The 11,856-nt window shown below is 42.0% G+C and overlaps 1 protein-coding gene across 10 annotated transcripts in view; it reads left to right on the top strand.

Annotated features, from left to right (window-relative positions):
- Positions 1-87: 87 nt before the first annotated feature.
- Positions 88-11,856, top strand: part of ZBTB25 (zinc finger and BTB domain containing 25) — a 42,287-nt gene continuing 30,518 nt past the window's right edge. For 5 of the 10 annotated variants that reach the window (XM_070513773.1, XM_070513774.1, XM_070513772.1 and 2 more), the window contains exons 1-2: positions 211-379; positions 11,248-11,427. In XM_070513773.1, coding sequence (XP_070369874.1) covers positions 11,255-11,427 — 173 coding nt within the window. In that variant the 5' untranslated portion in view covers positions 211-379; positions 11,248-11,254. Of the gene's footprint in view, positions 1,077-1,231; positions 1,372-7,534; positions 7,671-11,247; positions 11,428-11,856 lie in introns of those variants that run through there. The other 5 variants (XM_070513770.1, XM_014855278.3, XM_014855279.3 and 2 more) reach the window with 5 other exon arrangements.

The raw sequence follows: 11,856 nt of genomic DNA, 5'->3' as shown, positions 1-11,856 counted from the left end.
ACCCTGGGGAAAGTCCCCAAGTCACGCGGTTGTGCGTGGGGAGCCTGTGACGCTCAGGCTTGTCTCCACGCTTCCGCCTACAGAGTCACGACTGGGGACCGCGACGGAGGCGCCTCCAGCGCACGCCAACCCCTGCCTGACCACTCGAGCGGGCGGGCAGGCGCGCACGTACGCACGCACGCACACTTCGGCCCCGCGCCCCTCGTTCTTCGGCTACCAGGAGCGCGATCACATGGGCCCATCGCGCGGCGGCCGGCGCGGGAAGCCGCGCGAGAGCGGGCAGCGGGGTGCGTGTGCCGGCGCCGCCGCGTGACGTACACGGCGCGGGAGCCGCCCCTCCCGCACGGAGGAGCCGGCTGGCCGCCGCGGCGGCGTCTGGGTAAGCGACGCGGCCCGGCCCCTGTGGGTTGCTCCGGGTTCAGTCCCTCCCGCCGCGAGCCGCCCAGGGCGGCGGCCTGCAGCTGCGCCGGTCGCGGGACAGATGCAAGTAGCTGGGGAGAGGGGTGTTTTTGGTCCATTTGAGATGTCAATCAGGGCAAAGGAGGAAAATAGCAACCGCGTGTGAGCGCTGGGCCGAGGATGCACAGAGTCGCCCTTCGCTGCCCGCGCGAGGCGCTGCCGGGGCCTGACTCAGGCCGGGAAGGCGCGCGGGGCGCCGCAAAGGCATGGCGCCCTCTGCGCCGCGGGCCTGGGTGCGAGCTGGCGCGGGAAGCCCCGGCGGGCCCACGGCTTTCCCCCGGCGGCCGCGCCGGCCTCACAAGTGGGCGGGTCTCCAGGTGCAGCGTGCGAGACGCTGCGGCCGCTGCCCTCCTTCTCCCTTCCCCACCCCCGTTTGTTTTTACCCGTTTGTAGAGCAGGAAGTCCCCCCTATAATTCATTACTATCCTTTTTCAGATTATATTAATCTCATTTTAAGCAAATCCAGTTTTTCTCTTTAAAGCTTTCCCCATTCATCACTGCCTTCCGTGGCACTCATTATTTGGAGAAATCAAGCTGCTTAGGCAGCGTCTAGCGCTGTACCTGGAACTTGACAGCAGCCAACGTGTTTCATAAATTAACGCTCGTTTTTCCCCAAGGTATTAAATTTGGCATTCATTCTCTTGAGACTTAAATCTTTCTGGTAAAGCTGTTGATTCTCATAGGATTTTGTCAAGTGTGTAAAGTACACTTTGGAATCACAAAGCTGAAAGGGATCTTATAGAAAATCCAGTTCATCCCTCTCGTTTTACAGATGAGGACACCAGGCCTAAAGAGCGTGTAGCTTGATGAGGTCCCACACTTGGGTAACTGGCCTCCAGGGCTCCAGACGCCTTGGTCCTTGCACTCTCCACCACATCAGGAGTCCAGTGCCGGTTTAACCCGCTCACAGAGGTGATTATAATTAGTTTGATTCAGGTTATGGAGAAATCAGGCTTGTCCAGTGTGTGATGGCTGTGGTATTTTAAGGAATGGGGTTGGCACTTTTTCTAGGTGCAGTAGACTGCCTGCGATGTACTCTGGAGCTCAAAGCTTGTCCCCCCCAAAACTCAGCCCTATTCTCTGCAGGAATAACCAACATTTGCAGCATTGGTTGCTTCCTTAAGTTAAGGCATCAAAGTCCTCTTTAGCAATCTGGATGTGTTTTAATTAAGGATAAACTGTTAATCCGTTATCAGATGTCAGCTTCTTAATAGGGAACAAAACACTGATGGGATAGTACATGGAATAGATTAGTTCTTAGGGCTCGGAGGTTATCAGGAAGCAGTGGAGCATCACAGGGGTGGTCAGCAAGAAAGAAGGGAGGACCTCACAGGACTTGCTGTACCTTTTTGCCCAGCCCTGCCCTGAAGTCTTATTTTGAGGTAGTGGAGATGGACTCTACTCAGGTTTGGTCGCTGTTTATTGAGTACCTGCAGTGGCTAGCTGCTCTCATAGATGAATTTCGATTACTTACCAAAAAGGAGGTAGCATTATCGCCATGTTACAAATGAGGAGACAGGCTCAGGGAGATTTACCTGGCTTCTAGATCACTTATCTCCCCAGTCCAGTCAGCGCTCTTTTGCATTATGTCTTGCTACCACTTCAAGCCAGGAAGGGGATGAGAGAATCGCCTGTGGCTGATTTATTGGCGCCTGTGGTTGCCCAGAGAGGCCGAGCAGGACTTTCAGCTGCCCTTTCTGCCTTAGAAAGTGGAGCTGTGTGCTTCCACCCTATCTCCTGAGGGGAATGCGAAGGAGCCAGGCTGTCTAGCTGGGGAGGAGGGGCCCAAGTGCCGAGGCCGTAAAATATCCTGGCGAGGGCTGTGCTGGGAAGTGTTGCGTAATGCCCTCCCCGCCGCTGAACCAAGTGATTTATTTACTATGGTTTGTAGGTGGTGCTTGACCATCTTGTTAAAGAAAAACATGTCCATTTTAGTAATAACAGGGCCAGAAAAGAGTTGGGGGTTTTATATTATTGCAGGCCTTTTTCTTGTCTTAAAAAAGCAGTGCAGGTGCTCTTATCTTGATCAATTATGAAGTACTTCTTCACCACTTCCTGTGCCCCCTTTCTGCTTATTTATTCCAAATTGCATGTGAACTTCAGTCTTTTGAAAGAAGAATGCTAAGAGAAATACTGCTCCAGTTTATAGTTACCTGCACGGGTTATGGAGTCAGACCTAGCTTTTGATCCCCACTTTATACTATTTGCTAGTTGCGTGTCCTAAGTGTAGGGGTTTTTTTTGTCTGTAAAATGGAAATAAAAATAGCACCTATAGGCACAGTGAGGATTAAAGGAAATAATGTACATAGAACATTTAGCACAAGGCCTTTTGTGTAGTATTTACTCATAATAGTAGCTATTGATAATAACTAGAACAGTATTAGTCCCTCTAGGATAGGAAAGAATATTACTACTTGAGTTTGCTTTCGGTGAGTGGAGGAAGAGGAAAGAAAGTGTTTGAAGCAAACAACGGTTTTAGGATTATTGATTGAATTTATTAACGCTTCTCCTTTCCCTTTGCTAGCAGGATTTTTTTCTTTTTAACCTTATCTGGAGAAAAAGTGTTTATAGTGTTAAGTTGGTTATTTTTGAAATTTTTCTAATTCATTTCTTCCCTGGTTACAAATTAATCATGCAGTGACTTTTTGTTCCTCCTGAAAAACTCTAGGCACTTTAAGCAAAGGGTTTCATTAGCCCATGTGGATAACGTGTCAGTGGGATGTTCGGTGGCAGAGGAAGTCCTGGCACACCTACGTTCAGAAGTTACCATCGTTCTTGTTTGTACTGTATTCTAGGTCTGTACTAGGGCTGTCATTTTCCAACTTTCTTCTGTCCTTTGAGTACCTTTTTTTTTTTTTTTTCAGAAATGCAGTCTTTATTTTTTTAGTGGACTACGAAGAATCTTTTTCTTTACTTCACGGGATTCTGATTTTTTTAAGGTCCACTAGCAATTTGCACTCACTGGTGTTAGCGTTTTGTTTGCCTGGTGCTGCGGTTTTTATCAGGCATCCCACATGTTGGTTAGATGGGGCTAGAGATGTAGCAGGCTGGCTGTGTCTGCCAACAGGCAGGAGGCCCCAAACTAACGTCTCCCTGTTCCGTTAAAGGTTTTTAGAGCATAACTGCTCTTCCTGTGTCATCTACCACGTCTGCTGCTTACCCTCTCCTCTTATATTCTCACGGCTTTTCTTAAGCAGATGCCTAGAATTACTGCAGATTGTACCTCAAACAATATTTTCAGATTTGGAATTTCCATATCACTTTTAGATGTTATGAAAATGGCTGTAATGGCCTTCGGGAGTAAATACCTCTTTTTCCTAAATACTTTTTAAAAAGAAGTCTGAAAATTGTGTGTTCCTCCTCTGCCTCCAAGGTGCATCCTACTAGTTTGGGAGCACTTTTGCTTCTTAATCTGGCTAATTTTTTAGTTTAAAATACAATTAGAATTACAATTGTTGATTTTTGTTCATTTAATGTAATTGGTATATTTCCCACATTTGAGCATTTCTTGTGAAAGTGCTTCTTTTTTCCTGTAATTTTAGAGTGTGAAATATTTTCTTGGGTTTCCTTAGTCGCCTCTTCTAACACAGTGGTTCTTAACTGAGGCATCATATTAGAATCACCTGAGGAGCTTTTTTGAAAAGACTGTGTGTCGGGCGGGTGAGGGGGCCCTGGTCCCATAGTGGTTAAGCTCACACACTCTGCTTTGGCAGCCCCGGGTTCACAGGTTCAGATCCCAGGCATGGACGTACACACTGCTCATTAAGCCATACTGTGGTGGCATCCCACATACAAAACAGAGGAAGATTGGCATAGATGTTAGCTCAGGGACACTCTTCCTCAAGCAAAAAGAGGAAGACTGCCACAGATGTTAGCCCAGGGCAAGTCTTCCTCGAGCAAAAGGAGGAAGATTGGCAACAGATGTTAGCTCAGGGCCAATCTTCCTCACCAGAAAAAAAAAAGGCTCTGTACCTCACCCTCAGCAATTCTGTGTGGGTTAGCTTGGCATAGGACCCAGGCATCAGTGCTGCTCTACATGGGAGGTGTTACAGTACAGTCAGCAATAAGGGCCACTATTCAAGCATAACATGACTTCTGGGTTATAGAATGTTACACCTCCACAATCAGAAAGTACCACTAAAAGTTGAAATCAGTGTATAAACTCTTTTATCATGTGGCACTTTGAATATTTCTGCTTTTACCTTTGTGTTTATAGCCATGAGTAAGTATCTCAAAAAAGCTGTACACATTCCTCTGCCAACTTTCCTGACTCCTTGTCTTAATGATCATTCATAAGAAAGTCACAATGGTAGTAACCACAGAGAAGATATCTGAGGCTGCTTGTTTTCTACAGAAACAGATGTCTTACTCGTTTTGTTCTTTTTTTTTTTTATTAAAGATTCTTACAGCCTAAGAGAATGAAAAGCTGTGTATTCCAGGACATCGTTCTGGCTGCCATAGATCTGAGAGTCCAGTCTGACCAATACAATAGATTTTTTAAGTGAATAAAAATCAAAGATGTTGAATAGCAAGCTAACTTTGAATTGAACAAACATAGATACTGGTATAAAGCTGTTCTAGTTTATGTAGTTTAAGCAAATCCAGAGTTACTGCAATCTATTAAGTAAAGATTTTTATAGTCTTTCTTAAATATCATTGCTAACCCCATTATAATGTAAATACAACTTCGATAACAGATAAAGCATTTTAAGATGTAGCACTCTTACATTTTGGCTCTAGTATTTGTAAATATAATACAATGATAATTATTTTTCTGCAACCTCTCTCACATCTTAACATTTTCACCAAAAATTCTCAAATGTAACTTCTAAGATCTTTCTGTAAGCATAGGAAACTTTGGCTATTCCACATGTAAGAGAAAATAAAATTGATGGTCAAAGAAATGATGAGCAAAAGCTATATAAAAAGCCAGCTAATAATTCGCAAAGTAGAATGTGTTGGAAAATGTCCTTAACTTTGATGGATTGACTCTGTTTATGTGGGGTAAAAATCTGTGTTGCCTTAAAACATCAAAGGTATATTATTATGCAAAGAAGTTTGAATGCACTTATTATATATTTAAGGCTTATTTTTTTTTTAACAGATCTGAATTTGTTTCATTTTATAAACTTGGAAAATTTACCCCCTTATTTGGTTCAATATAGTCACAAAATCTGCCATCAATATATATGTTGAAAGTTCTAGATTGGGGTTTTGAAGAAAGGGCACTGAGTTTAAAGTCCAACTTGAAGTACTACCAGTGCCATTTAATAGCTAGTTGTCTGACTTTGGGTACCTTTCCTGCCTTCTCTGAGCCAATGGTTCCTCAACTATAAAATGGAACTAATGTAGTACCTACTCTACTACCTTATAGGATCAAAAAAAAGATAGTGTAGGGCAGAGGTTCTCAAAGTGTGGACCAAGGACCCCCCTGGAAGTTCTGGAAACCCTTTCAGTGGGTCTACAAGAATCTCCCTTTTTTTTTTTTTAAAGATTTTATTTTTCCTTTTTCTCCCCAAAGCCCCTGGTACATAATTGTATATTTTTAGTCATGGGTCCTTCTAGTTGTGACATGTGGGATGCCACCTCAGCATGGCTTGATGAGCAGTGCCATGTCCATGCCCAGGATCCAAACCGGCGAAACCATGGGCCACTGAAGCACGAGAACTTAACCACTCAGCCACGGGGCCGGTCCCCGTGAATCTCCCTTTTGTAAGGCCAAATTCTCTTAATATGTTTGAACCAGAACAACATGTGGCAACAGATTAAATGCAGAAGCAAATAAAAGAACTGGGTATATTTTTTAAAGCCAGGTATTAAAGAAGATAGCAAAATATAAAGCAATGCCATAACAATGCCTTTTTTTTAAGGAAAAAATGTATTATTTATGTTAATAAGTAATGAACTTGTTATTTTAAATAAATATTTAAGAGTTTCTCAGTTTTAAGTTCTACCATGGTACATATTGATAAATATAACCCACATAAACAACAGCTCTCTGTTGACCCTAATACTTTTCTTTAGAGTATAAATGGATCTTGAGACCAGAACTTTTTAAAACTGCTAATGAAGGGTCATGGCTGAGTAGTACCTTTGGGGACAATTCTGCAGATAAAAACTGTAAACTTTAGGAGCTGGCCCAGTGGTGTAGTGGTTAAGTTTGCACACTCTACTTCAGCAGCCCAGGGTTCACTGGTTCAGATCCCCGGCACAGACCTATGCACCACTCATCAAGCCTTGCTGTGGCAGCATCCCACATAGAAAATGGAAGAGGATTGCCACAAATGTTAGCTCAACAACAACCTTCCTCAAGCAAAAAGAGGAAGATTGGTACAGATGTTAGCTCAGGGCCAATCTTCCTCACCAAAACAAAAAATTAAACTATAAACTTGAAAAAGTTTTAAAAACTACCAGATGGCATTCAAGAATGACAAAAAGCAGGCAGAAACTGGAATGAGGTCTACACTTGGAAGAAGGGACCAACAGTGCATACCTTTCCATTTTTATGGCTTTTAGCCTCAGAGAAGGCCCCAGTTGGTGACATGATGGGATGGCTAAAACTGGGATAACCTGTAATCTTACTTGCTTGAAGAAAAGAGGACAAAGTTCAGAGTGATCACACAGCTGGAAAGTAAGGAGCAGAATCCTAGAAAAGATGTCAGTTGTGGTGGGGGCGGGGGGGACGACCTTAAATACTGTGTATAAACTCAGCTTGAATCTCTTGCCAACCCCTAAACTTATACATGTGTTGAGCAGCCTCAAGACAGCACATCTAACACTAAGAAAACTGAACCATAGGGGAGTTAGAACTTGGAGTTTAAGTCCAGCCAAGTTAATTGTCTGCAAAACAAAACAAAAACATTAACTCCTAGGAAGAATATTACAGAATCTGGGGTCTTTACTATAGCAATCACAATGTCTAGGATATTATCCAAAGTGACCAGACATATGAGGAAACAGGAAACTATCACCCTGATTGGAGGATGACCCCAAGGTGAAACTTCTCTCTTACCAAGCCAGTTTCTGTGCCTCTTCTCCAGTGTTCTAGGACCCAGCCTTTTTATCAACACCTAGCACATGGCAGTTACTCTGCACATATGACCTGAAGAAGTGAATGAATTCTTCCAGTTATCCAAACTGGAATTCCGAGGCTCACCTTTGACTTGATCATTGTGGCTGACCACATCCAGTCTGCTGCCAAGGCAAATCTGGTGTGTCTTGTATTCCTTCCTTCATTTCCACTGCCTTTGGAGTTGCAGTAGGCTCTTTGCTCTTCTTTCTTTCTCCATGCCTTTCCCTTGCTAATCTTTTTTTTATATTGCTGCTAGAGCAGTCTTGACTCCTAGGCCTAATGATGGCGATAACTGGTGTTTATTGAACACTTACTATGGGCCTCACTATTTCTAAGTGCTCACATGCGTTATCTTACTAAATCTATATAACAACCTGTGAGGTAGATACTGCAATTATCCATATTTTATAAGTGAAACTGAAGCCCAGAGAGTTGAGTCTCCTGTCTAGATCACACAGGTAAATGGCAGAGCTAGGATTTTAATCCATACTTTTGGATTCTAGAGTCCAAGCTTTAACTACTCTGCCGGTTTCCCTCCCACAGAAAATGTCCTAACATAGTTCATTGCAAACACAGCTGGAGTACCTTTTAACTGTGTGCCCGCTGTGAGCTGACCCCATCTCTTGTTATTCACTTACTTTTGTTTGTTCTATGCCAAACTGAATTCTTCAGTTATCTATATATTTGTACCCCTCCCTGTCATTTTACTCATTCCATTTTTTCTGCCTGGAATGCTGTGTTCACCTTCTGCCTCTTTATCCAAATCCAGTTCCCATGGCTTATTTTCCATTGAGTCTCCTGTTATTTATCTCCCCCTCACACCATGTTCTCCAAACTGCTCTTATGGCATTTAACACTTTTACTTCATGTTGCAATTACTAGGTTTTGTGTTTTGTTTCCCCTGTTAGCCTGTAATCTTGATTGCAGCATCTATGTAATTTTTTTTCCATCCCCATGCTTTGTTCAATGGATGTTTTCAAATGTTTATTAAATTTCTCTTCAAAAAATATTTGTTCAATAACTGAAGAATGTAACTGTTATTCATAGATCATTAACCGCAACATTTTTCTATATTTGGTTTTTTAGCATGCCATTTCTCATTTCCATATGTTTCAAGAGTTTATCATACTAATGTATAATATGTATATAGAAAAAAACTGGTAAAAATGTTTATGATCTGCTGAGGGAGGTTGAGACAATTTGTAAGGGTATTTTAAGGTACTTCAATTTGAACCATTTCATTGAATCTAAGACATGTTTTTCAAATACTAACATCTCCAGCATAGAATTTTATTTTGGTTTTTTAATCTCCCTATAAACTGATGGTGCTTTAGAATCAAGGAAATGTGGTAAATACAATAAATAGTAACTTTTGACTAAATGCCCTTTTGGAACAATACCCACAATTTGGATCTTGTTAGAGGATAGGCTTGAGTCTGTAGGTTGTCTTATTATTTCTTATTTCATTGCTGCTTAAAGGCTTTTAACATGAGATGGTAAAGGATATGAGTTTTTTTTTAGATTGGGGAAACTATTATGTTTGAATAAGTAGGGTTTTTAAAAGTAATGTGTGAATGTTGACTTAAAAGAAGCAAGTTGCAGGATCCCTAAAGTACAATTTTATTTATATAAAATTTTGAAACATGCAAAACACTACCTTGTTAAGTGATATATGCATTTGCAGTAAGAATGTGACAACGTACAAGAGAGTCGTAAACACCAAGTGCAGGATGGTGGGTACTTTGTGGGGAGGGGGATAGAATGAGGGAGAGATGCCAAGGGTCTCTCACGGGGTTTACTTTCTGTGCTCAGGGGTTGGTGGGTGTTTGTTACATTCTTGTCTGGACCTACTTTTCTATCTGAAATATTTCATAATTTTAAAAAATGAGAGAAAAAGGAATATATTTAGTATGTATTTATGATACTAAACGTCAATAAAAGGTTTTTTTAAGTTCCAACAGTACAGTTCCCTCCACTCTTAACTCCTTGCTCCCTAGTTTCCCTCCTAGAAATGAACATGTTACTTGTTTCTTTGAAACTTTCCAGAGATGTGTACATAAACAAGAATATATTTATGTATAAGTTCCTCTGCCACCTATAAAAATAACCACCCCACCTCATAGTAGTGCTCTCTATACAGTTTTATACGTTGCTTTTTTTATGTACTGTATCTTGGAGGTTATTCCCTATCAGTACATTAAATATGTAGTTTTAATAAAAATAAGTTTAGCCTTTTATCAGTAATAATTACCTTTGCCTTTACCAGTTATAGTCTAGACTTTATCCACTAGAAAGAATAAATATTTGTGTTGCTATGTCACATTTGCATAAGCAGCAGGAAATCTGAGTTTCTCCCTGATTCCTCTTTCGATATATTCCTGAGGCTTCCCGAGGTGCCTTGATGTGTAACCAGACTGTTCCTGAGGCTCCTCCAGTCTATGTGCTCTCTGGGAGGTGGAGAGGGAGGACATTTGGACTCTGGAGCCCAGTGCCTGGGTTTGAGTCCCCTCTTCTGCCGCTGACTAGCGTGTGACCTTGGCTAAGTTAACTCTCTGTGCTGGTTCGGTTCTTCACTATAAGATGCATTGAGTATTCCCTTTGTCATAGAGTTGTACTGAAAATTGAGTGAGTGGAAAGTGCCTGACTCATAGAACGCACTATAAAGTGTTAGTGATTTTTCCTATATTATCGGTCACTCCGCTGTCTGCTGCCCAAGCCACTGCCAATCTCCAGACAGCTAACCCCACACTCATCACTGACCTTAGACCTTGTTCTCTCTGGCTAGTGAGGAAACTTCATTCTCTTTGTAGGATCTGCTCTTTTAGAGGATTTTCTCCCAGCCCCCTGGTGACACACTTTATACCACAGCTGCCATCTCCCTAAAGCACTAGGGTGCTCTGCACAGTTGGATGGAGAAGGTGGTGAAGCACAGCCTCCAACCTGCCCAGAACCACAGTGCCCTTGAATGTCCTTGCTGCTCACACTACTCTTCTCCGCCAGAATTCTTTTGCATGTTCTTCCTCATGCATGATTTTCACCGTGGGACTAGTGGTGCATTTTGCTTCCTTCGGGAACCTCCGTGTTTATATGTGTCTGAATCCAGTTTAGATCAGGGTTTAGGTTCCTTCCCATGGGGCTCCAGGGCCCCATGTAAATCGGGGGATGTGTCTTGACATCTATTTTAAGGGCTCCTGAACATACTGTGACTGATAAGCTTCACAAACATTGTATGATAGTTAGGAGGCCGGTGTCCCCTGAGTTCACAAAGGATCTGTAAGGAGCAGTGACAGCTGTAGCCCAGCCAGGACACACTTCTGTGTGAATAGCAGTTTCCATCACAAGGTGCTTTTCACATAACTCCCTTCATTTAGCTCTGAGGTGGGGAGGGATCAGTATCTCATGCCCATTTTTCCAGTGAGGAAACAGGACTAGAAACATGTGGTCACATAGATAAAAAAGGATAGGCTTTCCTTTTGCTCCTGTGTCACTCATACCAAGCTACCTTCTTACCAGATGAAAAAAAGCCATATTTTACAGTTTCAGCAGCGTTGACGTTGATTGTCATATGGGGAGATTTAATGTTAGCTAGGTTTGGGGTGAAAGGGACAGTATGGAGAGCTGTTGGATAATTTCATTTAAATTTAGTGCTCCTTGTACTCTGTAGGTCTGCATAAACTGTAGCCAGTTTCATAAGAAAAAATTGTCCTTTTTCTCAGAGCCACAATGGACACAGCCAGCCATAGCCTTGTCCTCCTGCAGCAGCTGAACATGCAACGAGAATTTGGTTTTCTGTGTGATTGCACTGTTGCTATTGGAGATGTTTACTTCAAAGCCCACAGAGCAGTGCTTGCTGCTTTTTCTAACTATTTCAAGATGATATTTATTCACCAAACAAGGTAAGGGTGTGCTTTTGTAAATCAGAAGAATTTTTAATATTGTGATATATCTAGGCCTTATTATAACATCATTTTGGGGGTTTTTGTTATGGGGTCACCTTAATAAAAAAAAATTTATAATAATTTTTTTCTACACATCAGTAATTAAACTCAGAGTATAGGATCCATGGTGGAAAATAAGAATGAAAACAGTAATAGCTAAAATTTATTGAAGGCTTATCCTATACCTAAGCACTAAGTATTTACCTAAGGTAAATTCTACTATAACCCCTATTTTACAGAAAAGGAAACTGAGACTGAGTTAAGTAACGTGTCCATTTATGATTATATAGTTAATACGTTAGACTCAGATGCAAATCTGTGCTCTTAAAGGTCTTTGCTCTAATCACAAAGTTGTTGATTTCTATTCCATAACACTTTCATAGCAAG

The sequence above is a fragment of the Equus asinus genome, chromosome 7, assembly GCF_041296235.1.
Source record: "Equus asinus isolate D_3611 breed Donkey chromosome 7, EquAss-T2T_v2, whole genome shotgun sequence".
NCBI lineage: Eukaryota > Metazoa > Chordata > Mammalia > Perissodactyla > Equidae > Equus > Equus asinus.
Note: the sequence above shows the minus strand (reverse complement) of the source record. Positions and strands in the feature narration are given on the sequence as shown.